General features: G+C 40.9%; 1 protein-coding gene across 2 annotated transcripts; it reads left to right on the top strand.

Annotated features, from left to right (window-relative positions):
• The first annotated feature begins 50 nt into the window (after positions 1 to 50).
• LOC139473006 (carnitine O-acetyltransferase-like) lies at positions 51 to 19302 on the top strand. Of its 2 annotated transcripts, none has more exons than XM_071255505.1 (14): positions 51 to 154; positions 4427 to 4615; positions 4956 to 5036; positions 5707 to 5825; positions 7383 to 7436; positions 7715 to 7883; positions 9013 to 9184; positions 10376 to 10557; positions 13894 to 13994; positions 14983 to 15099; positions 15595 to 15717; positions 16258 to 16456; positions 17154 to 17291; positions 17620 to 19302. In XM_071255505.1, exons 1-14 carry the CDS (start codon positions 119 to 121, stop codon positions 17830 to 17832), a joined length of 1893 nt encoding a protein of 630 aa, XP_071111606.1. In that variant the 5' UTR covers positions 51 to 118; the 3' UTR covers positions 17833 to 19302. The 2 variants fall into 2 exon arrangements, with proteins under 2 accessions (XP_071111606.1, XP_071111607.1); XM_071255506.1 differs by lacking the exon at positions 51 to 154 and adding an exon at positions 180 to 303.
• The last annotated feature ends 8310 nt before the right edge of the window (positions 19303 to 27612 follow it).

The raw sequence follows: 27612 nt of genomic DNA, 5'->3' as shown, positions 1-27612 counted from the left end.
CTAAAAATAAATAACCACACGCATGCGTTCTATGATTCAAAACAAACTCGCACATTGCAGAAGCAAGCCTGTGTACTTTGACCCGCAAGCTCCACTTTAAGTATAAGTTGGGCCAGTCATGATTACAATGCTTCGGCATTTGAGGAAACCACTGGTAAGTATTTTAGTCTATGCTATATGGTTTAAAAAAGTTTATTTTGGACCTGTGCAACGATTTGGAGATGTCAAAGGATTCTCTTGTGAGAGGTGAATGCTTTGATCCAGTGAACGGCTGGTAGATCTTGCAGTACTGATAATAACAAGGTAAACTAAGTTTTGGGAAGAATAAACTTTTGAACCTGCTTAGTGGGGTAAAGGGGCAAGTGCCGCTGGGAATAGTACATTCGGGGCTACACTTGACAACTGCGACTCTTTAATGGGACATGGTAAACTTTATGTGAATCTGTTCACCACCCAATAGTACCATTAAAAGTTATAAAACCATATATTTAGCTAACCAAACATATTTAGTGTCGAAAAATACATATTAAGCCTGGTCCCTCGTTCCTTGAGGTTGTTTAGGTTACCGGTAGTTGTGTTAGGGTAGGTTACCCACAACTCTGAGCTACTCTATCCTTTGCCCTTTGATCCTTGTAGGAAAGTTCTAATTCATATTCTATCATGTCTATATAGCTACTCCAACATTCCATGTTCTTCAAAATGTTTGTATGAGGATCCTGATAGTAAGGGGTGGGAGTTCACAAGTCGGTAAAATTTGGGGCCTTTCGTCAGAAGTCAGTAATTTTTCAGCTTAGTAAAAACGTAGCAAACCGGTTTTCCCTATCGTTTTTAGTCAGTAAATTTGAGTGAGTATGGTTTTACGCCGCTTTTAGCAATATCACGGCAGGGGGACACCAGAAATGGGCTTCACACATTGTACCCATGTCAGGAATCGAACTCGGGTCTTCGGCGTGATGAGCGAACGCTTTAACCACTAGGCTACCCGACCCCCTCAGTAAATTGAAACATGTCTTCAAAGGTATTATATTTTGTTTATAACTTTGAAATATGAACAATACCAGAACACAGTTGCATTACTTAAGATGCAGTAACATAAAATAAAATTAGAATAAAATCAGCATGAAGGAAAGCAGAACTTTTGGGAATCATTCACCTGAGTAGAAATCAAATGCTAGTACATGAATCATGTTAATTGGATATATGTTGAATGCGGCTTGTGAGTTCTGTAGGAAACATGAAGACAGATAGTTCTGCTTTCCTTTCATTACTGTAATTCCTGCTTTGCAAATACCAATTGACTGGTTCTATTGTCTACAAGATTTGAGAACAATTAAGATAAACAGTATTGTTTTTTTACGCTAAGCAGTTTTTTATGGGCATAGTAGGGTAATCTTTTACGATAAAAATTTGACTCACTTTACATTTTTGACAGATGTTTTAAAATTTGACCCTAAACAGTGCAACCCCATCAGCATGATCAGGACTGACTTGTATTATACTGAGCGGGTCAATCTGTGTCTACTGTGAAACTTATCATTTATGTCAGGCTTTTTTACAAGTAGTTTTTATCCAGTAGGTGAACAAGTGATGTAAATCTGATGCATTGACTCATTCATGACAAAAACATTCGAACATTTTATTATGTCTTTCCCAACTATTTACACATGTATTTTAAGGGGACACTGATCTCTGACAATTCTCCCTGACGGGATGCTGTCTTTGTTATTGTTTTTCTTCCATGGCTTGCCAGATGATATCCCAGAAATCACGACTAGTTTGTGACCTATTCTCTGCCACCCGTTAGTGCATTTGTCCCTTTTATTGATAGTAAGGGCGTATCGTCACATAAATGCAGTTTTGTAAAATATAGGCATCTGTTGGGGTGGCATCGGTAACAGTGAAGGTTTTCATACGTCACTTGCCTGGTATTCATCAAATTTTGTTTACACTAACTTGACTTGACACAAACGTATGATTTCACATGAGCATCACCATGATCACCAGAGCTCCAGATAACTTTTTGAGCACATCATCATTTTTTTAAATATACATACTCCAGAATCTTTGGAAATTTCAAAAAATAAATTGTGATCAAGAAACTGAAATAAATATTATATGCGGCGTCTAGTGCAGGACCAAGATCTGGATACATCGAATTACAAACATGTTATCATAGGGTGAACAAGAGAAATGGTACTAATTGAACATGGTTGAGGAATTTAATCTGAACGATCCTTGAAGGGAAGCAAACAGATATTGAGTTCTAGATGTACATGGAGAAAATCAAAGCAAATAATACGCTTGGATGGTTACCAAGTACCTTGGAAAATCTCTTGTATCCACAAATACTACAAGCTACTGATAGGGTCATTCAATAACTTCAATACAAATACAATTACAACACTTGAAAAGAAGAGATGTTTTGGAAATTAAAGAACAGTTTACTATATTGCAAATATTATGAAATGTATGAGGATGCATGATTAGATATTCATCAATAAAAAAGATGAGCTAGGATAAAAGGACTTAATGAGAAAACAGAACAGCTACGGTGACAAAAAGGAACAAAACAACTAGATCCTTTCCACATGTTTGAAGTCAATTGAATATCGTAACAGGATTTGAAAAATGGATGTCATATATTTGGTATATATTCTTCAAATTGTAGGCATGCATTAAGGGCACTGGGAGTTTGTTTTAACCATGCCATTGGGATTTTAACTGTGCAGTCGGCATGTTTGCGTGTATACATGCGCAACCATGTAAGGTCAAACGCAAGATGGCATGAGAAAGGACAAAACCTACAAAACCTTTTCTGTCTTTTCAACAAAGCTATCACTAAGCTACAACTGTACATGAAATTTGTAATAATCGTGATAATGCCGATATTCTACATCATACGCAACATGTTCAGAGCCACAACAGCCGAAACACATAAACATATGTGAGAATTCTTTTTGTTTGTTTGTTGTTTAATGCCTCACTCTGTAATATTCTGGCCATTTGATCGAGTTCTGTAAATAATCAAGTATGAACCAGACAATCCAGTGATTGATAATATGAGCATCAATTCACACGTATGCAATGATACAATGACATGCATCAGCCAAATCAGCGAGCCTGGCCACCCGATCCCATTTGTCGCCTCTTATGACAAGCATTGTTGCCCCTTATCATGCATATGCCGGTATGAAAATTCTAATTTGAAGGCTTGTTTGGTAGTTATCCTGTACACAAGGTACCAGATATTGACTCAGAATCTCTTAGGGAGATCTACAATCTGACTGTGCACTTAATGCTTTAATAAATATGAAAAATGAAGCAAAAAATCCTGGCCATCGGGAATTGCAGATGAATTCTTTAAATACGATTTGACAAATTCGAAATAAATTCATTAAACTATGCATACCAATGTGACAGATTTCTGTCGGGCAGGTGGACATTTATAAAGGTTCTGCCCTCTATTATTATATCGAAGATCAAAGTGGGTTTATGAAGGGCAGATACATTGGTGAAGACTTTGGTACAGGACTTTTGTTTTGACATAATGAACAGATATCTTGGTATTGTTTTGTAATGTTTCATACTCCAATGATCTCACACAAAGTGAAAGTCAATTCTTATGATTTTTTACAATTTCACCATTTTTTTACCTTTGAAGGATTTAGGTCTAGATCTAAACACAATTTTATTTAGTGTGTGTGACATCATGTTTACACTGACAGTCATACAACAACCAGCTATGTCAGGGAATAAAATAGTTCCTCAAGAAGAGAGGTGATGTGAGCACAACTTGTTCTACAGGAACATCTGTCGTAGTTTGTTTACAACAAATGTATTCAAATAATGACAAAAATTGAAGTGTCTGAATGATCAAAAACACTGCTTCTGTATGTTTTCGTGATAGGGAACTCCAGGGTTTCCCCCAGGAATGTGGAAGTAGTCCATCAGTGTTTACGTCATTTCAAGAATACAGTTTTGTCAAATTGTGTTGTTCAATTTCGCGGTCATATGACCAACCTATAGTCCATTGGAAAAGCTGTATATCGTGTAAACTTCGTATTTAAAAATTATGTAAAAATATCTGCCAACAGTATATAGACCAATGATTTATCCTAATGAAAAACAAACATTTATCATGTTTATTATGCAAACATTTTTACCTGCCAGTGTATAGTTCATTGATGCATGATTTTGAAAAGATGATTGGTATATTCTTCATATCATAAATCAAGTGCAGTTTGAATCCTAGATTCCCTCTGATTTTTGTTTTGGTCTGTTGGCACCAAACGGTCCTTGGTTGAAGACCCGAGTGAGTTCTGCCTTTCCTCAACTCTAATAAGCTTACAGTTACTGTGTGATATGAGTGAAGTACTGTTGAGAGTGGTGACTGAAGTGTGGTACTGATGCTGTGTGTGGTTGTCAGGGTGACCATGCTGGCCTGATCCTGTCCAAGATGCAGAGGGAGCCGAAGATCAAGCCCATTGGGCGGATGTTTGCTGTCCAGGACTCCCTGCCCAGACTCCCCCTCCCGAGCGTTGAGCAGACGCTGCACAAGTATCTGCGGACAGTACAGCCACTGGTCAGTGCTGAGGACTACCGCCATACGGAAAAGGTGGGTTTGGCTTCAGATCTGTGACATGGAGATGGCCTAATGTGTTAGTTGATAAATCATCAATGTTACTGGATTTGTTGATAGTTGAGATTGTGAGTGTTATTCTAGTTCCTGAAATTTGTGAGCATGATATAATGTATTTATGTGCATGATGCACAACACGCATTCTTAATGCAAAGATACAAATCCTGTCAAGAATGTCCTTGTCTGTGAGACACCAAGAATTGTTTATACAAGCCTTGACTTTTATCCTGTTTATTGTTTATCTTGTTTATTGATTTCTGCATGGAGGCTATCTATGAACAGTTTTTATGTATAACTTGCTAGTGTTGGTTTCCAGCTCGTTGAAGCCTTTAAGAAGTCTCCTGGTCCTGAGTTGCAAGCTCTCCTGGAAAAAAGGGCAGGTGAAAAAACAAACTGGGTGAGGATGGCACAAAACTCATTTCTATGTCATGTGCTCCATAATGTTTCATCCATTAAGTACACTTCTGGTCATTATCAGAACTGAGCAGTACCACATATATTATATCATTATGATATTATAAGTACCATACTGCTCATTCGTAGAATTGACGAGTACCGGTATGACATTGTTGCACCGCCTTTCTTCAAAGATCTTGTGTTGTACGTTCAGATTTTGGTGCCAAATATAACATAACATAAACATAACCGAGATGAGAAAATTCCAGTGCAATATTAGCCAATGACAATGCATGATCAGGAGGAAATCCATACGCTGCTTACATGAAGTGACATATTCCTGTTTAAGTAAGTGGAACGATAAGGTGAACACAAATTTAGCAATACTTTACAGAACATTTTTTAGAGTAAACCGACCAGGATGGTAACAATTCATCATGACACCATAGAGTATTGTTTGCCCATGTATAAGATACGGTTGTAATTTGCAATCAGTTCATATTTGACTGGTTTTCATGCGTATGATACGCCCAAACGGCATCTGTCTGGAACACTGCTTGTATCGATTTGTCTTCCACTGGATAAATCCCAACCCGTGTCCTGAATTTTGCTCCCTCTTGTAACTAGCCTGTTGTTCACTACCCTGTTGACTGTATACGACTTTGTCCCAGCTGTCCGACTGGTGGAAGGATGTGGCGTACCTCAGTATCCGCACACCGGTTGTCATCAGCTCCAACCCAGCGGTCATCTTCCCCCGCCAGGACTACACCGACAAGAAGGGCCAGCTCAGGTCAGTCAGTCCAGGGTGGCGCTAGACAGAGTCAGGAACTCTGCAGAGTTGTAGCAAGTCTTGGAATGGTATTTAACTCCTTGCCTTGCTTTGCCCATTGCTGGTCACCAATCAGCTCTAATTAACTGTTGGCTTCCCTTGTTTCAACCTTTGTTAACTTGTTTATACATGTACATATATATGCTCATTGCATCTCACATTTATTCACCTGATGAAGGAGGAAGCATATACTGCAAAATGATATCTTCCTGAAGCAAGGGAGTTAACTGACTGTAAAAGTCAGATTCTACCCTAGTCGACCTAGGCTGGGATTTCGTGGCTCAATTTTAGCGCCTTCAATGGCTATCACGAGTTATGTCCCTTCTATGTCCCTCCTATTGACCAATCAGATTCCACCTCTCATATTACTTGCATTGGCTTTAAAATGGCAATGCACAGTCAAAACTATCTGATCGACAATCAAAGTCTGTATTGAAATAAAATGGGTTTAACTTTGCGAAGTGCGTCAAATCACGTGACCACCTTGATTAAAAACAGGAAAAGCTTTGGAAAATATCTCTTGACGCCAAGTTGGCGATACACATGTTTTGCAAATCCTGCAACTGAGTGAAATCCTTATGGCAGTTTACAAACCAGATTTTGATTGGACTATGCATTGACTCGTTAATCCAACCAAAATGTATCTCAGCAAGGGTGGAAACTGGACTTTTGTAGTCAGTTTACTCTCTTGCCTAAGGAAGATGCATAATATGGAAGTTGACATTCATAAATTCTCTCTCTTCTGCTGATTTGTTCGTTTTGTATATTTTGCAATCAACCTTTGCAGTATCTTGAGCATATTTATGCCTGAGGTCACAGATAAATTTGAATGGTTTCTGTCCTTTCTAAGCAGGGAATTGCTTAATTGTTTTAATAAGTTAGACCATCACATGATACATAATCTGTTAGCTGACCCTAGAACTAGGAGTATGTTTGTTGTTCAATCCCAAACTCATTATTCCAAGGGGGGCGGTCTGGTAGCCTAGTGGTTAAAGCGTTCGCTCGTCACGCTGAAGACCCGGGTTCGATTCCCGAAATGGGTACAATGTGTGAAGCCCATTTCTGGCATCCCCCGACGTGATATTGCTGGAATATTGCTAAAAGCAGCGTAAAACCATAGTCACTCACTCACTCACTCACATTATTCCAGGTATGTGATAGTGGCCTTTAAACAATTGAGGCAGAGCCATACCATCCAGTAATTGATATTATGCATAAACTCAAACGTCATCAGGGTAGGATGCACAGCACCCTGTCCACTCAGCCTCCTCATACGACAGTCATGCATCGGTAGCAGGAACACAGGAGCCCCAGAGTGATGGAGACTGAACGGTGGATACAGCCACATAGTTTGAAGGTTCATTCTTCACAGATTTTGCAGTTTTGTCGCCTTTTCATTGTAGCTGCAAGACTGCTCAAGTTACTGTTATGACTAATATTTTCTGTGGGCAGTTTCTGCAAGGTATTCACTGATATTTAAATAAGATAATGAACAAGATTAAAATTTTCAATTTCCAGATTTGCTGCGAAGGTGATTGCTGGTGTCATTGATTACAAAGTGATGATTGATGAGTAAGTAAACTTATAGCTGACATATTCTAAACTCTTATCTCTCTTGAGAGTTGATTGTTATAGACCACTGAAAGGGAATCAGTTGACCAAAGTGGCTGCTGTTTTCACATGTTGTATGAACGTGACTGTGTGTTCTACAGACAGACTTGCAGCACTGTTTCAGCTCTGTGTGGAGGGTTGTATGAACGTGGCCATGTGTTCTACAGACAGACTTGCAGCACTGTTTCAGCTCTGTGTAGAGGGCAGTGTGACCTGTGACCTGTGACTCTGTTCTTCAGGCAGACCCTGCCGGTGGAGCTGCTGGGTGGCAAGCCTCTGTGCATGATACAGTACTACACCATCCTGGGCGGCTGCCGCGTCCCCGGTGTGAAGAGGGACTCCCACGTCCTCTACCCATCCACTGAGCCCAACCCCCCCAGGCATGTCACCATCATGCACAAGAATCAGGTAGGAGATGCTGACATAGGGAGTCACATTGGGGGTATTGTAGTAACTTAGCAGGATTTGTGTCAGTAGTTCAGAATAAAAAGAATATATCAGAAATTGAGTATGAAGATATTTATATAGAGACTGTAATCGTAGTGATTGTATCTGTAGTTTCATGATAATTCTGTACCAAGCAACCCATGAAGATCCGGGTTTGAAGTCAACTTCAGCAGTCATTGTCATGTTGCTTTATAGGTAGTTAATGCAGTGCTAGTGCTTGTAGTCATGGTCTTGTACCCACTGGTCTAATTTGACCAAAAGGAATTTACAGTAAAATACGGTTATAACGAACACGCTTATAACGAACTTACTTTTTTGTCCCTAAACTTTGCTGTAGTTAAGCTGTATATATGCTTATAACGAAATTCTGTTATAACGTACTAAAATTAGTTGTCCCTTTGAGTTCGTTATGCCTGTAGTTTACTGTACTGGACTTGGATGGTATCTCCAGTTTGACAGCTCGTTGATACTGAGCTATACCATGGTGGTTGAACATTGTTGCACCTTGTTCAGAGCTCCAGATAAGCTTTTGGTGTTGTGGGTATTTTGCCCATGCATTTTGAAATCATTGGGTATCAGTAATTCTATCTGGGTATTCAAATTTCTGTTACCCACTAGTTTTTACACATGTGGGTATTCAAGTTGAATATATAAAAACACTATTCATCTAGTCCCTGCAAACTGGTGTCGTGTGGGTTCGAGAGCTTTATAGGACCAAAAAATACCACGATACTTCCACAAGAAAGTGTGATGGCAAATGATCATGATGTAACTGTCATCGTGGAGTTTGGCAAGGTTGACGGAATGCCCGTTTACAATTTCAAAATAAGTTGCTGATTTTCTAATTGAATATACAGGGTTACTTCACAATATTTTGATGATACGCACAAGTTTGATTTTTGTAGCGTATCTGTAATGTTCGTTGCGTATTTGATACGCTTGGATTTTATTTTACGCAGATATGCAGCTTATCTGGAGCACTGCCTTGTTGTCAGTTAATGGAGCTGGTTTGCCTTGGTTTGTCTCTAGCAACATTAGCCTGGCATGCCTTCATTGTTCAATGTTACTATAGATTGTTGCTTGTGTACAGCTGTTCTCGCTGGATGTGTACGGCAATGACAACCGGCCCCTCAATGTGGAGCAGCTCTACCAGCAGCTGACGAAGATCGTGGAGATGTCCCCCAACGCTGCCCCCTCCATCGGCGTCCTCACCATGGGGGACAGGACCAGCTGGGCCAAGACCTACAAGAAGCTGGTCAAGGGTGAGACGACATTTGCTACATTGTAGGAAGGCTGGGTTACAGTACGTCCCCAGCAGGCAGAGATTGTTGTACCAGGCAAATAGGTGGAGTAGGTGGTCGTGAAAGTAGGCCTCGGAGGTAACATAGCCATTGTACTTTATTTGACCCTAGCACGTGACCATCACGTGATGTAAACATTGTATCTTTCAGTCGTCAGCCATGAACGCCTTGTCAGACGGAAAAGCCGCACTAACTAACTCTTATTTCCCCAATCTATTCAGGTTTGAATGCAACATTTACAAGAATATTTTTAGGAAATTCAATGGTTGTTAGATAAAAACATCTAAATTACTAACTACAGTGGAATCTGTCCAATTCGAACTTGGATGGGACTGGTAAAAATGTCTATTTTACGGCAAGGTCCAGATTACACTGAGTACATAAAGTTGCCCTGAAGAAAAAATGAAAAGCAATGATTATTCATCTTTATTTGCTGTTGCTGGTTGATGTCATCGCTACATTTAGAATAGTCTGCTTACTGATGCCATACTTCTTGGCTAACTCTTTCTGCTGCGCTTTTGGCACTGACTCAGCAAGTGTTAGTTTGATCAAAGACGTATATACGTCCGTGGTTTGATACACCTTTTCTTTGCTGGTCGCTCAGCCATTGCGACTGATAAATGACAAGCTGTGTTACTGTTACATTGACACGCTCATGACACTGAGGTAATCTAACTAAGCTGAGTTTCCCATTAACAGGTGAGTAAGTTCTAGTTAACTAAGCAGACAACAAAGTGTTATGATCAATAGGATGACATGCAGGATCAGCTTTGTTGTTCTAGCTTACTTCAAAGTGAGAGAACATCTCGTCTGTCTGGTCCGATTTAGACAGCTCCTTTTCACTAGTAAATTGGTTGTTGGGCCCATAACTTTAGTCCAAAGTCCAAAGTGTTAAACGTCTGAATTAGAGAGTTGGAGATCAGTTTGAGTAATGATAATTTATTAAGGAACTGACGGGACTGGAGAAAAAGTCTGGTTTTCACCCAAATCTGAATTTGACAGATTCCACAGTATGTATGGATAAGGCTAACAAAACTTCAACACAGATGAACAGTTAACACGCATCAAATGTTCCTCCGTGAGCGTGTTGTCTGTATGGGCCATGTACTGTAACACACGGACATGTGAAGTGAGGTGGTGGTGTGTTGTCAGACAAGGTCAACCAGACGGCCATGGAGAGCCTGCAGAAGAGCATCTTTGTGATGTGTGTGGACAGTGCCGGCGAGCAGCCTACGGACGAGGACCACACCAACAGTCTTGCCATCACCCAGATGCTGCACGGCGGAGGAAGTGCATACAACTCGGGCAACCGCTGGTTTGACAAGACATTGCAGGTGAGTTCATACAAATGTGCCTGTGCTCATGGTGCTGTTCATGTGGTGATAGGATTTCAGACACAGAAGCGTAACTCCATTCTTAGCTCACCTGGCTGAAAGTGACCTGACTGTCGGATATGTAAACCTTTTGGTAGCCACATGAATGTGAACTACAGCAGTTGGGTGATGTCTTCGTGCTGTGGATCCCTGGTTTACTACAGCTAGTGAGATGTTTGATGATGTGTGACGTGTGAAGTGGTGTACACCACAGCTAGTCGACAGGGTAGTAGGTGGCCTGATTTTGCCTGTCCACTGAGACTTACTGGCAGGAGCACAAGCTGAGGCCTCTGCGTTTACAGGCTTTCCAAAGGGGCTGTCTGACCAAGTCTCTCTGCAGGACTTTCAAAAATGTGTCCCTGCCATATAAAAGTCAGATCTGATTCCGTCTCAGGCTCTCCAGTTCATCGGCGGCCTCTTTGACACCCTCAACAACTGCTTAAAGGGGCACTGATCTAACGCAATTCCCCGGGACTGGTTGTTGCCTTTGTTATTGTTTTTTCCCAGTGAGTACCTGGATGTATACCAGAAATCTAGACTAGTTCGCGACCTCTGCTGCGCCATTCGTAAGCGCATTAGTCACTTTTATGGGTAGTAATAAGGGCGTATGGTCACATTGATCAACAAAATGATCAACAGTTTTTGAAATAATAAGGAAATGTAGGTATCTTTGGGGGTAGCATCGGTAATGGTGACGAAGTTTTGATAAGTCACTTGCTTGGTAATTTTGCGATTTTCGTTTACACTATTTTGACTTGCAACACAAAGTAAATATTTCACCTGAGCATTGCTTTTTTTATAGTGTGTCTATTTTGTTACTGTCAAATGTGTAACAAATTTATTAAACGTCTAAATATTCAGTTATTTTACAAAGTGACTGAAAAAATTTCCATCTGTATTATTATGATAACGAATTCCAAACATTTTGAATTTTAATGTCATCACCAAGAGACTGAAAATGTTACGTTGAAAGTACATTTCTATGTTGTTTGGCTTCTAATCCTACATAATAATCTGTTGTGATGTTTGTAGGCCCTTTTGATCATCTTTATCAATCTGGACCGATTTTTTGGTCAAAATGACTGAAATATTTACACATTTTATAAATTGCCTGAGAGAATCACATTTTACAAATTGACGGTAATATATACACACTTACAACGGAAAAGACCTGTGAAAACAACGTCTATCGCGCATTGAAGAATTTCCCAACCAAGACGTAGAGAAACAAAAACGAATCGGTTCAAATGAAGGAAAACCAAAGGCAAATATCATAATTACAACCTACCAAATTTATGTGTATACATTTTAGGCAGCTTCCTTGTTCGAGGAATGTATCCGTGAATATCCACACAAAGGAACAATATCCCACTCGTCTGCAGCTGTACAAAGAAACTTATTCGATGTCACGTGTCTCTGTAACAATCAAATAGTTTAAAAGATATATATCGTTTTGGGATATTATAACACGTGTTCGTTTGTCAACAGATCACTTGGATTGTTTCAGGTGTTTTACATAGGTGTCAAGTCTCAATGGTCGGCTAAGAAAGCCCACGTGACAACTATTTTCATAACGTCCACGGTTCCTAAAAAATCCATTGAGTGATAGATAATAAAGATCAATCAATCAACGTATTATCAGTTAACCCTTTGAACAAAGTATGTTGTTTTTCCATCGGCATTTCACGCCATGATATGAGTGTATTACCCTTTGTTTTAGTAAACCTCGACATGTAAACACTCACTCCACTGTGCAAGATAACAGTGATTCATCAATCAACATATTTTCTGTTAATCCTTTGATGACTAGGAACGATCCGTTGATTTACAAAAAAAAAGTAAATCAACTGATCATTCATCTCTTGCTGGGCTGCCACGTGCATATTACATAACACACACCTCACTTCCAACCTGGATTTAGATTGAATAATTACCCCAGACACAATAAATGCCAAATGGGAACCTTTGTCAGGTTATCTAAGTGGTGCTACCACTAATTGTACCTGTAATAAATTCATTAACTGAGCATCAATTGAATGATGGCAAATACACAAGTGTAGGGTTAGACGAGAAAACGTGGATGACAACAAGGGAGTAGTAATCGTATTATCGACGCAAGCCGAAATCCGAAAATGCTTTCACTGCATGGATACTTTTTTTAGTATTAAACTATAACCATCTGGGGTATTTCCAAATGACGACATCCGATGAGCTCCGCCGTTCTTTTTGTCTGTTTGTTTAGGCTGAAGAAATTAATTAACATGCGCCCTTTGTCGAAATCTTTATAGATCACAGTTAACCAATCAGTGTTTATTTAGCTGTCCTTGCAGATGGTAGCCCAGTCTCTAGTCACGCTCAGTTGCGTTGCGTATCATCCGGGTACTCACGGGGGAAAAAACAATAACAAAGGCAACAACCAGATCGGGGAATTGCGTTAGATCAGTGCCCCTTTAAGGGTACCCTTGGATCATTGGTTGAAGATTCAACCTTGGATTCGTCTGGTTTTATCTCAGAACCTTACGGTACATCAGTGACAGACACTGTAGGTGCTCTGTAATGTCAGCACAGGGTGTGACAAGGAGAGGTCGGTTTGCAATTGCATCACCTGACGTGCCGCAGATGGATGCTCAGGCTTGCCACATACCGGGGTTATCGGATGTACTGGCCATTGCTGGCAGGTGCCCTTTCCCAGCCAGGGAAGGTGGCTGCCACAGAAGATATGTTACACCCTTATGCATTCTTGCTGCTAACGCTCCAGTTGGCAACTCTCAACATAGACTTATTCGCAACCCTGTTCAAAAGCCTAGTAGTCAACAAGAGTGGAAACTGGACTTTTACAGTCAGTTAACTCCCTTGCTTAGGGAAGATGTCTTTTAGACTCTAGGACATTCATGAAAATAGTGAAATACTCAGGCCTGAATGCAGTGAATTGGAAACTTTGTGCGCAAACTAATTTATCCTCAATTACCACTTGAACAGTCGCTCATGAGGTTACAATCTCAACAAACAGATGCTTTGAACTTCTGTTGAAGGTTGTTCACTGGATGACAAGATGTGAATAGATAAAATGCTGGAGCACATTCTCAATTTTTGGGTCTTTTTAGTTTCTTTAATATTGAAATAACTGAAAGTACAATATTTCAATTCATTATATAAAAGTGGTGTAGCCAATATTTTGGTGGTGCAAGTTGATTAATACGCTTGGTTGCACCTGGTGAAAGTGGTTAAATTGTACCCTGCAGCTAGTGAGATGCTTGTGGGGGGCCATGTTGTAATCTATGCTTGTTTCCCCGACAGTTTGTTGTTGGTGAGAAGGGAGTGTGTGGCCTGAACTACGAACACACCACGGCGGAAGGGCCTCCCATCGCGGCCATCATGGACCACGTGCTCACATTCTGGTCAGTCAGTGACGCGCCTCACGACCTTTCAAATTTTAAGTGAAACTTGAAGGAAGAATATTTGAAGATGTGTAGGCATTGGTTCAGAATTTAATGTGAACCTCTCTGAACCACAAAGAACTCAATCAGCATGCCAATAATTTATCTTACAAAATTGTCTGAATTTGTTATCGTAGTCAAATGGGGTAAAAAGAAGGATATTTTCACTTTTACATTTTACATTGGTTTGTTTTGTTTGTTGTTTAACACTCAGCAATATTCAAGCTATATGATGGCGGTCTGTAAATAATTGAGTCTTGACCAGACAATACAGTGATTGACATCATGAGCATCGAACCACGAAATTGGGATAAGATGACATGCATCAACCAAGTCAGCGAGCCTGACCAGCCAATCCCGTTAGTCACCTCTTATGACAAGCATCGTTGCCTTTTACGGCAAGCATGGGTTGCTGAAGACCTATTCTACCCCGGATCTTCACAGGTCTCACTTATTGAAGATATGAGTGATAACCCAGACGAATCTGAGTATTTAGATAGACAGGCTAGATATGCAGGCAAAAGCTCGTCTTTCTGTATCATGTATGTCGTACCTTAAGATCAAAGAGCACTTCATTTACAAGAATCTGTATAAAACCTACTTCTGTGACCAGTGACAGCCCTGTACCTGTGTGATGATGTGAGTGTTCTGTTGGTGGCAGTGACAGCCCTGTACCAGTGTGATGATGTGAGTGTTCTGTTGGTGGCAGTGACAACCTTGTACCTGTGTGATGATGTGAGTGTTCTGTTGGTGGCAGTGACAACCCTGTACCTGTGTGATGATGTGAGTGTTCTGTTGGTGGCAGTGACAACTCTGTACCTGTGTGATGATGTGAGTGTTCTGTTGGTGGCAGTGACAACCCTGTACCTGTGTGATGATGTGAGTGTTCTGTTGGTGGCAGTGACAACTCTGTACCTGTGTGATGATGTGAGTGTTCTGTTGGTGGCAGTGAGAAGAATGAGACGGGGCTGAAGGCGGCGGGCATGACAGACGTGCGGAAGATGCAGCTCAACTACTCTGAGGAGGTGCTCAAGGACATTGAGGAGGCCAAAGTGCAAGCAGACAGGTAATGCAACACTTGTTGGGGAACTCATCAACCGTCAAATGGTAGAACAATTCATAGCTGTGTTTACTCATGGTGGTATTGATCGGGACAACTGTGCTAATTACATGTGTTCCTAGTGACCTGGGCCTCGTTCCACAAAGCGATCTCTGGCTAAGTTGATCGGAACTCCCATCCTTTAACATTGCCTTATGATAGTCATAGTGCTGAGATCTCTATATTCACACATAGGTTAAACCACATGTTGTTTTTTTGTTTTGTTTGTTTGTTGCTGAACGCCACACTCCAATATTCCAGCTATATGACAGCGGATTGTGAATGGGTTGTCAAATATCTTACCGGGTGTAAACCAGAAATCGGTATATAACACAGAACCCCAAACATGCCTCTCCTACATCCAGGTCACCCATGCCCAGAGTTATCTGCCCTTGGTCCCCACTTCCGTCTCAGCACTCAGCTTGATATTCAGACAGGTTTATGGAATGTGGTGTCTTCCAGCATGGCAAATGATGTGGACATGAGAGGGGTGACCTACGACAGGTACGGCAAGAACTTCGCCAAGTCCCAGCGACTCAGCCCTGATGGTTACATCCAGGTGGCCATGCAGCTGGCATACTTCAGGTAGGTCGAGAGCATAAGGTTGGTTGTTTGGTTGGTTTGTTGTTTAAAGCCACACTCAGCAATATTCCAGCTATGTGACGGACGTCTGTAAATAATCAACTCTGGAACACAGTCCAGTGATTGATGTCAGGAGCATCGATCTACGCATTTGGGATAAGATGACTACATCAAACAAGTGAGCAAGCCTGACCTCCCTATTTAGTTACTAGCCTCTTGTGACATATATAGTCACCTCTTGCAGCAAGCATGGGTTGCTGAAGACCTGTTCTCTACCCAGATCTTCAGGGCATGGAGGCTACATGTTGTACATATCAGAATGTCCTCACTTGCCTTGTACTTGATGGAAACCAGGCAGAGAAAAGGATTGTTTGGCCCCATTTACAGACAAGAAAGATGTAACATTTACGACCCCAAAATTCATCATTTTAATTAATGTTTTAAATGTATTGGAGTGGTCATACACAGATGATCAGTGAAGCTTGCATTGTAGTAGCTCTGTTGACATCAAGTGTATTGTAAATGTATGTTGCCACAACCCAGATTGTATGGCAAGCCGTGTGCCACGTACGAGACAGCATCGCTGCGTCGGTTCCTGCACGGCCGCACCGACACCATCAGATCCTGCTCCATCGACTCCTTCAACTTCACCAAGGCCATGCTGGACAGCTCCGTGTCCAAGGAGGTCAAGGTCGACCTCTTCAAGAAGGCTGTCCTGGCTCACAGGAAGTACACTGATGAGGTCAGCAATGATTGTTTACATGTGACTCTCTTCTGTTTAGAAAAAGGCTTTCTACTCGTTTCCTCTTCTGCTTTACGATACAAGGAGATCATATGTAAATTTTGGGTGGATGTGCAATTTGTGTTGCGATTTTGGATAAAGAGATGGTGTGCAATTTCTGTTGTGTAGAAGTGGTATAGGAAATGATACAACTCTATGGATAGTAACTTCTAGAATGCCAATCAAACATTGATTGTTGCTTTTCTGGTTATTGAAAAACTTGATTTAAATGTCACTGAAAGATCTTTGAACATGACATGTATTTACCTGTAGATTTGACCCGTGACGATCCGGGGTAGAATAGGCCTTCAGCAGCCAGTGCTTACCATAAGAGGCGGCTATGCTTGTCATAAGAGGCGACTAACAGGATCATGTGGTCAGGCTCACTGTCTTGGTTGATGTCTGTCATCGTATCCAAACTGGGTGGATCAATGATGTCAATCACTGGATTGTCTGGTCCAGACTTGATTATTTACAGACTGCCGTGATATAGTCTGCCGTGATATAGTCGGAATATTGCTGAGTGCAGCGTTAAACAACAAACAAACAAGATTTGTAGTACTCCTTAGATAAGTAAACCAATATTGATCTGAACTGCATTGCCATGGGTACAGAACAATTTACCCCAAACTGTACTGCAAGAGAATGTATTTTTCAGGCTATTAATGGCAATGGTATTGACCGCCACCTCCTGGGGTGGAAGCTAGCCGCAGTGGAGGCAGGCCAGAACATCCCCGACCTCCACATGGATGGATCTTACGCCACCAGCCTGTACTTTAAGATTTCCAGTAGCCAGGTAGAGTCTTGTCATCCATCATGCAGTAATGTAATAATACCGGTGTAGAACAAGTCCCTAGAAACCATGCTTTTCGAAAGTCTCCAATAGGATCAACCATCTTCCTGAGGCAAGGCTGGAATTCCAGAGTTACAATTTGGCTGGACTAACGAGTCTATGCATAGTCAAATCAAAATCTAAAAGATAATATCCATAAAACTAGTAATCCAGTTTGTAAACAACATGACATGGGTTGTTCTCTATCAGGTGTTGGTTTGCCTGGTCCAGACTTGATTATTTATACTTTTACATTGTGTGATATCAGTGTGTGTTGTATCTTGTCACTCAGGTTGGTGCCAAGCATGATGCTGTGATGGCGTTCGGTGCAGTTGTCCCCGACGGCTACGGCATCTGCTACAACCCTCAGAACACTAAGATCAACTTCTCTGTGTCGTCATACTTCAACAGTCCGGAGACCGACTCGAAACGCTTTGCCACAGCTCTGAAAGAGAGTCTGGATGACCTTCACACATTACTGGGAGCCCCTCAAGCCAAGTTATAGGCTGGTGTCGGATGTGTGTGACCTGAATGTGTGGTAGTTGTTCCAAGGCTTGTAGGATAGTTGTCGCTTAACCCCAGTGTGTATGATTGTGAAACGACCGTGGAAAATGTTGCTAGGAAGTTTAACACGAACGTCTGTCCTCGACAGTCACCTGTTGCCCTTGTTTGTGTCCATTTGCTGAAATAGTTTCTACTTTTAGTCAGGGCTTGATTTAGCACAAGTGCAACCTAATATTTTTACGTCAACTTGCACCCAGTGCTTGTCAATGTTTTTGAATTTTTGTCTGACCAACCCATATGTCAACTGATCTTTGAACACTCAGGTCCTGTGAAGTTTATTTAACATACTACATCACTAATCCCTGGTTGAGTGTAGTTTGTTATGTTTTCTTGGGTGTGATGTCATCAAACAGCACATGTTCCTACTACGTTTTATAGCAATGCTATTTTATAGCAGCAGACTGGCATATGTTTCATGGCAGCATGCACCTGGTGCAAGTTAAATCAAGCCCTGAATTTATTGTGTGTATGGTGTGGGTAATTCTTGAAATATCAGATATGGTTTTGTATTGCAAGATGTCATGTAACCAAAAGTTCTGATATGTTAGGTAAGTGTGGTACTCTTTAACGATGAGTTACTCAGTTTAATTAAGTTACCATGGTTATATGACAATCCATTACTTGTTTTTACACATGGATTTCATGTTCAGTGACCATAAAGGTCAGTATGTATGCAAAACTGGATCGCTCCGTTAAGAAGAATTGCCTTTTCTCATGACAATGTTAAAGTTGATTCTCAATACACACACCCGCCACTGTATTAAGGCGGAAGGTGTGTGGCATTGCTGTTCAACGAAATTCTGATACCTTTATTTTGTAGTCGTGTGAAAGAGAAACAATGTCAGTTGTTGAAGCAGGGTTTCATATGTTATGGACTCCCCGGGTGAAGGTAGGAATGAAACAGTCACCCAATCCCTCCAGGGGAAGGGAATTCCTGTCCTTTTTGTTACATGTATTGACATGTAGCGAGAGTCGTGGGACAGCGGTCTGTGAATGTACAGATCCCCAAATTGCAAGCATAATATGTGCATGTGATGGAGTCTCATCAGAACTGCAGAATGTTCTTGCATAATTAGGTAATGTTTTCTTTCATATCTGTACATATGTGGCTACAAGAAAGTATATTTGCATGTTCCATTCCTGTGTATTGCATCTCATACCACCTGTATAATAATGCTGCTGTCAGTGCTCGATTCTTCAATGCAGTGGTCCTCATCTATATCACTGTTAAATGGGAGGCATCCCTAAAGAAATGGACAGTTGGATGGGTTTTCACATGAACAATGGCATGGAATTGGATTTCTTTTAGTTTTTGATGGTCAATGTCTGCAGAAGATAGAACTGGAAACCCATGTCCCTGCTCTGTGTGGCACCAGTACATGTTGTACAGTGTGTGTCTGCAGGCCGTGTTGGTGTCCAGTCCAGACCCATTCCCTTTGTTGTAGGTGATGCCCTGTATCATTATGATACATACTGGGTCTGTGCACAAACGGTTGTGTGATTGTTGATGACCACTTTATCAGAGGTCTTATTGACTGGTGACAGGGATCACTGTCATTGTTTTGCCAAATATTATTTTTTGCAATGAAACAGTTTTAAAAACCAACTTCTAATGCTTCAAAGGAGCTAACACCATCGTCTTAGCTTAGAGGGCAATCATTAATGTGTCCTTTGTCTTGGTTCTCTACCTTCCCACACTGGGCAGAATATCCTCAGTTCCTCAGGAGTGAAGAGCTGACTCATTGAAGAAGTTGTGATGTGTCTTGATAGTGTGGATTGTTGCTCATGCTGTCAACCATTGGTTTGGTTGACCCAGACTCATCTATATAAAGGGTGCCATGATATAGCTGGAATACTGCTCTGATTAACTCCTCCGCGCTAATCATCATCAGGAGTCTTCTCATGGAGAGAGTAACTTTTTATGTAAAGAACGTCCAAATAGCCTGTTTATTTTGTAAAGTGCCTTATTAATTAACTTTAAATTGTGCATCTGTGTATGTAACATCTAGTGTATGTACACAGATTACTTCCATATGTGTATACCCCAGAGATTTATCTAGACCAGCTCAGAGGCCGATCGCCCCAAGTCTGCAGCAAATGTCAGTCAAAACTCCCAATTTGAGTTAAAAATTCCCGATTCCTGTGAATTTAAGAAAAAAAAACATTAAACAGAGCAGTAGTTTCCCAGTTTGACTGCCAAGGGCACAGAGTTTGAAATCCTAAATAAATCCCTGACCCAGGGTGAGACTTGCTGTGATGATATGAATCAGCTTTAATAACCATTTTCCATCAAAACGTAATGAGATGCTTTTGTAATGAGGCAAAAGAGTTGCTTCCGGCATTGAAATAGTGTTGTGCACTGGATCCTGGAAGTATTTATCACTAGCGTTGTTGGAAACCCCTGTTGTCCCAGTGAAGCAGAGGCGATGACAGTGACTGAGAGCAGATGGTCTTGTATGTTTGTGACTGCACTGGTTCATGGCAAGGTGGTAGATATGTCTGAGTGTTATCTGTTGAGGATATGGTTTGTTAACTTGGGACACAAGTCGTTTGCTGACTTGCTGCCTGAAAACAACTGAATCAGGCATCTGTTTATTATGATGTATAATGAAATAATATATAAGCAGAACCCGATTCATGGTGTGTTAGCATGCAGTTTTAGTTCAGTTTTATAATAAACAGGATTGAACTATGTGTTTGTGTTATTAATATACTTGATGACTTGAAACAGATCATATCAAATAGTCTGTTTAAAACAAGTAAACAGAAATAGGCCATGTCAAAGTAGGTCATGCTTGTCGTAAGAGGCGACTAACGGGATCGGGTGGTCTGGCTCGCTGACTTGGTTGATGCATGTCATTGTATCCCAATTTCGTGGATCGATTATTATAATGTCAATCACTGTATTTTCTGGTCCAGACTCGATTATGTACAGACCACCGTCATATAAACAACTTGCCAAAGCAACCCTCACAGTCTGTGGCGACCTGATGTGGTGGGCAGCATGGGCAACCTGATTGCGAGTCATCGGATGGCGTGGGAGGTTGCTTGTAATATCAATCACTGGTTTGTCTGGTCCAGACTTGGGTCATACAGCTGGAATATTATTCAGTGTGGTCAAAGGAACTACCAAAACTAACACTTGGTTGTGTAAATGAGGTCTGTTGGTTACATAGGAGTTGGTTTTCAGCAACCTATGCTTGTGGTAAGAAGAGACAAACAGATTGTGGGGGCAGGTTCGCTGACTCGGTTGATGCATTTCACCTTAACCCAGTTGCATAGAACGATGCTCATGACGTCAGTCACTGGATTGTCTGGTCCAGACTCCACCTTTTACAGACCGCCTTAAACAACCAACCCAGGTTATCTTGTTTCCTTGTTTAACACACTCAGCAATATTCCAGGTATATGACCGCAAACTAAATAATTGAGTCTGAACCAGACAATCCAGTGATTGTACTCATGAGCATCCATCCACCCAACTGGAACACGATGACATGCATCAACCAAGGCAGGAGCCAGACTCCGGTTACTTGCCTGTTATGGCTGAAGACCTATTCTACCCCCGACCTTCCAGGACTCCACAAAATACAGTGTAATTGGGTTTGCAACTGAACCCCGAATACCATCTAATGTTCCACTCTCGTTGTTCACCCTTGAATCCCTTATACTCCTTATAAGACAAATCTCAAAAGCATTGAGAAAAGGATGCGGTTTGAAGTTAAATATTCAATCTGAGTACCAAATACGATTTTATTTGCGTCTCGCGTACCCCACTACCGAGTCTCGAATATAATATCCTCTAATTCGACCCCAGAACGGCTATCAAAAGTACTCAAGCGGCATATCCCATCATTTACTACAGCTGATCACCAGGGGACCCATGTTGAAATAATATCTGACTTGAACATATTTACTGTCATTAATAAATGTACAGACAACTATGGTTGACAAGCGCTTACAATATAAGTCCAAGTGAAAACGTTCTTGCCTCCTATATTTATTTCGGCCTTAGTTCATTTACCATGGTGTCACTGGTTGTCGATCCCACGTAAATCGCGTGCACATGGACACGTTCAGTCGGCGTTTCAGTAGATAAGTCCTCTCCACGTGAAAAAACGGCGGCCTCACTTTGGTCTTACGCATTATTGTAACGCCGAAAGCCACATTATGTGAACGTGTCACGGACGGAAGGTTGTATATAATTACACGACTGGTGCAGTCAGCTGGGCAGTTATATTCCATAACATTACGCAAGCGCTCCAGGACCCGGGGAGATTAACCGAGCCAGATTTACTTTCCCAAACAAGCCGCAGCAACGTATACATAACACTGGTCAACCGAGACGGACAGTTGTATATAAAGCGCCTGTGATGGTCACAGCTCTCAGGCAATCACAGATGTCGTTGCAAGGTAAGAATTACCCTTCTTTTCTCTGTATGTATCGGGTACTTCAGTCTTGTATTAAAGTAGTACTTATGGATAAATACGGGATGTACGCGTGTTCAGGGTCAGATGTGGAGATTCTTACATGGTAGGTCTGCTTATACATGTATTGTAACCGTTTGATGAACATATTGCAGAAAATACACGAAGCTTATACGTAAGTCAAACACAAGATGACCCAAGAATACATAACGATATCATAATACCATGCTAGCCAAACTGTTGTATACAGCATTGCTTAAAATACTCAGTTCCTGAGGTAATTTCTAGATGGAGCAAGTTCGTTTAATCATTACTTTATGTAACAGCGCTCAGCAGGTGCTCCCGAGTAGATGTAGAGAAATATGCCGACTAACTAGAAGTTGTTGCTAGGATATTTAACATGGCTGAAGAAATCTTGCAGAAACCAGAACACTAGAGCTAATCACGACCAAGCCTGTGGCCAACCCAGTGACAATAACTAGGACCTGAATAAAATAAGTAGCTTAAGTACCCAAGCTGACTAGAGAAACTCGCTTACCTACTAGTTGGTAAATTTGTTAACTCGGATATGTATTTAAAGGAATAATGATAAATAATTTAGGTTTAGATATTACTGTAATTCAGCACAGTTTATGGTGTTTTAAGATACAACTTACTCTTACAAACATAGTTACATGTATACGGTATACAAACCACGACTGTTGCACTGCTCCGCTCGTAATGTTTGTGTTTGTTTACTCTTTGGGTCATAATAAACATATCACTAATATTAATATGGCCCTTGCGTATTGCTAGATGTAATGTATCTGGACAATACATCTGAAATATATGTAACAAAATGTATGGGTAAATATACCTAACATACAAATACAGTTATATAGCTATAAAGTACATTCTGTGTTTCACCTTACAAGTACATGGGATAAAACAAATACATCTAATGCATATGAAATAAGGGTGAGTTGGGTTTCACGCCGTTTTGAACAGTATTCCAGTTATATCACGGCGTGTCAGCTTGATGTGGGAGAAAAGCCCGAAGTGATGCAGGTCTCGGGCGTTTACCACTTTGGTGCAACCCACGAGCATGGGTATGGTGCTGTCAAACTTTGAAACATAATCGGGATTCGAACCCACAATCCTGGATTCATGGCGTGCCCAAGGGACCGCGAATAGCTACACCTCGGACGGCTGGGCCACACATGTCCCCGCATCTGATATACATGTACAAGACAGATTGTTGAAACGCGTGCTGGTAACACCAGCGATATAATGATACATATTTTCGGCGAACGTTGTCGGGAACACAGCCTCATAATGAATACAATTGTATGCAGAAAAGGAAAATATTTTTAAAAACATACTACTCAAAGTTAAAAAACACGATTCTTTCTGTGACTGTGACCTAACACGACAGGTTTTCCATGGTCAGGTGTAAGAATCGGATGTTCTTTAAATCCTTTGTGAAACTGCATACAAATATAAGAAAGATCACCACTTAAAGAGACAACGATCTTTTACACATGTACTTTCCCTGATACACCAATCACTCGTATGAACCATTCATATTTACTTACATTCATTCATTACTGTACAGATAGGCTATAACATAAGATATATAAAATTGATGATGATATATTTAGGCAAGGGTTTAATACTTAAGTCATACTGAATAGTCACATGATCAACACACTGAATTCATCTAAAACAATAAATATATACACAAGTACAAACTTTCTATTTCCAATCAACCAAGTTAGAAACGGACAAAAGTCATTTTATTTCTAATCATAATAAAATAGAAATCATCCATTATACTATACATGATCAACTTGCCTGAAATATCCATGAACATCTCACAAGTTCCCCAAATCCTCACATGAGAAGCCTCTACAAAAGAACTCGACAATTGTTACCGATGTGCTCCCTACAGATGTAAACTGGCAACTGACTTATGATGTACGAAATGTGAACATTCAAATGGAGCTGTGGCGGGCTTGGGCTATGGGAGAGACAATATATACTAATCAACACGCTGCGGGAACGAGTGATGCGAGTGAAAAGCATGCAGTGTGACAATTAGTGGAGGAGAAAGTTTGGTTAATATTACAAGGCTATAGAATGAATGATTAAGGTGTAAAATGCAAAGTATAAAACGTAACTATACTTTACCTCATTCAGTGGGATGAGACTATTTTGCCGTGTTATGTATTGAAGGTACTTATCTAAATAAATGTAAGGTCATACAACCTTACAACTATTTAGAGCACTTGTAGAGGGTCTACCCGGAGAGTGGATGGCACGGGTTTCAATCCCCGGCTGCATCATACCAAAATACGTTAAGATGGTACTTGTTGTTACCCACCCGTGAACATCTGAGGTAGAATAGGTCTTAAACACAAACCATGCTTGCTTAACAGGCGACTATGCTTGTCGTAAGAGGCGACTAATAACGGATCGGGTAGTTAGGCTCGGTGACTTGGTTGATGTCATCGTATTCCAATTGCGTGGATCGATGCTCATGTCAATCACTGTATTGTCTGGTCCAGACTCGATTATTTGCAGTCGTCCGTCATGTAGCTGAAATTTTGCCGAGTGCGGCGTTAAACAAACGAACAAAACAGTGTTAGTCGCCGTGCAGTGTATGTTCACTACCCCCCACAGCTCTACTCGTATCATATTGACAATTACTTTGTTATAATTTCTGGCTAAGTTATCTGCCCTAGGCTGTCAAAGTTGTACACAAAAGCAGGTGGTAATAGAATAGTATCAGTATTGCCTAACAAGTATTGATTTAATTAGTTTTAAATGACGGTCAAAACCTGGGCCAGCTGGTAACAAAACATCTATTAAGAGAACAAAGGACAGTGCGGGCGTACCCGCCGACTTTATCTATGATTACGTAATTTACTCTTCGCGTTGTTGGCGATAAAAAAACGAGAAATACTGGTCTGGCGACTTTTGAATTTTAGAATTTCCTTCAAGTTTAATTTGCGAAGAATATAGAAAAAGTACAATGAAACATATGCACTGTAATACTACCATTATGGATATAATCTTCACTTTGAAGCTACATTATTTCCGAGAAACCCCGTTAATCTCAAAGAAAATGTACGAATGTTCATAAGTGCAACATAACTGAATTAAAGAGACAATTTCCGCACCGCGGAAATAATTATGTTGGACAAGCCACACTTTTCATGTTGTCATAGTCCTAAAACCACTAATTAATTTGTAAGTATTGTCATATTTCAATGCGTTTTGTATTTGTATCAATATTTTATCTTGCAACCAGCGAAACCAAAACATTTCACAATCTTGAGGTAATGTCAGTCACTTGTCCCGTCGCTGACGTCACACACTGACTCGGGGTTATGTAACTGACCAGATGTAAAATGCTGTGCATGGCAATCATTTTATATAGACAATGTCAGTTGGGCTGTAATATAAATTATGTGAAGTAATCGGTGCACCCCGTATCGAATAATTGTTGTGCATACACTAGGTATCTGCCAGTCAGCTAAGGTACCTAATATATTCCACAGGAGGACCAAGTCCCGGTATATACGTACGGAGTCCAGTGGTTAACTTCTCTCTGCCCCGAATACAGACTTAAAGGGGCTCAGCAGCCTTCTGTTTAAAGGTAAGATCAGGTTATATTCTTTCCTTGAACTTATTTTGTTTTTATACTATCTTTCAATATCGTGAATATATTTCATTTATCATACTACAAGGCTGCCGCGCGCGCGCGCGCGTGATTATTTCACATGGGGCACGGGTGACCCAGTCGTCTAATGCGCCGCTATTCGCTGTGCAGAGTTGCGTCCCTTGGGCGCGCCAGAAACCTATGATGATTGTGGATTCGAATCCCGGTTCGCCCCGATTATGTTTCTAGGTTTGTCAACACCATACCCGTGCTCGTGGGTTTCACCGAAGTGGTAAACGACCTGTATCACTTCGGGTTTTCCTCTTACATAAAGCGGAGTTCGTCCGTCCTCAGACTATTTGTTTGAGAACTATTTTAGTTAGAATTTACATTGATGTTACAGTAGCTATCTCAAATGAGTTCTCAAACTGGTGCCGTAAATTATATTTATACAGTTACGACCCTTGATCCATCTTATTTTATGCATAGTGTCTGAAGGGGTACCCGTTTTCTCAAACTGCTGAAGTAACATGGCAGAACTTTCTGAGCTTACCTAAGAGATACTTATCAGGACAGTTTGACAATTGGTTCCTTAAATAACCTTCCGACCCCGAGTTACGTCCCTTGTTACTTGTTTTTAGACCTGCAAGAAGACTCGTCCCCCTTTCGATGAATGTTACGCGCGAAAATGCGACAAACCAGTCAGAATGCGCGTATGATTTCAAGTTCTTCGTCAAAGAATCCCTCAGAAATTCTTTTTTTTATTTAACATATGTCTTACATCTAAAAATATACCCAAGACAGTTAAATGTTGTCAATCATACTGTATAATTCCGCATGTCCCGCTGTGCTTTAAATTGCATCTAAAATATATATAATATATGGGGAAATATATGTGAACCATTACGCAACGAGTAGACCATTGTTTTAGGTATGCCCGTTTGAACTAAGACGGAACCCGGTCGCAAATATGGGCATGAGAGGGGCACAAGTCGCTATTCGGCTTGTCCCGTAGTCCTGCACCATGACCGTGGAATATATTTATTTTATGAAAAAATAATAATCTAGAAATGCATACAAAAGCAAGTCTAGCCAGCTCAAGCTAGCTCTATTCCACTCTGAAATCAGCATAGGGATTTTTTTTAATTTTTAGAGTCAAGAAGGATATTGTGTAATATAAGATTTCAGAGACTAAATGTTAGTCTACTTGTCCCGTAATAACACGAGTTGGTCACGAATGAGATCTTGCGTCTCCTGTCTTCACCCCGTGGCGGGGAATAGTGATAACGCTGTTTTCATCTTGTAATTGTATCGCCACATGTATCCAAATAATCATGTTGAAACGTTCAAACCACTGATTTTAAGTTCTTCTCGCAGTATAGTTGTCCAATAACAATATTTATTTTCTTCAAAATCTATTATAACTAATACACGTTCCACCGCACTGTCAACTGAATATCTGAACAGGGATCGGTCGGGATAAAGACACTAACCCCCAGCCCAACTACCCCCAATAACACCCTCACCCCCCACCCCGACAATACCACCACCCCCAACTAACCCAGACAATAGCACCCCCCCCCCCTCCCCCCCCCCCCCCCCCAACTAACCCTGAATTCAGCACGTTTGATGTGATGGAAGTAACTGTCT

This window comes from Haliotis cracherodii, unplaced genomic scaffold (genome assembly GCF_022045235.1).
Source record: "Haliotis cracherodii isolate W230 unplaced genomic scaffold, xgHalCrac1.p SCAF_26, whole genome shotgun sequence".
NCBI lineage: Eukaryota > Metazoa > Mollusca > Gastropoda > Lepetellida > Haliotidae > Haliotis > Haliotis cracherodii.
This window is presented reverse-complemented; position numbering and strand designations above follow the sequence as displayed.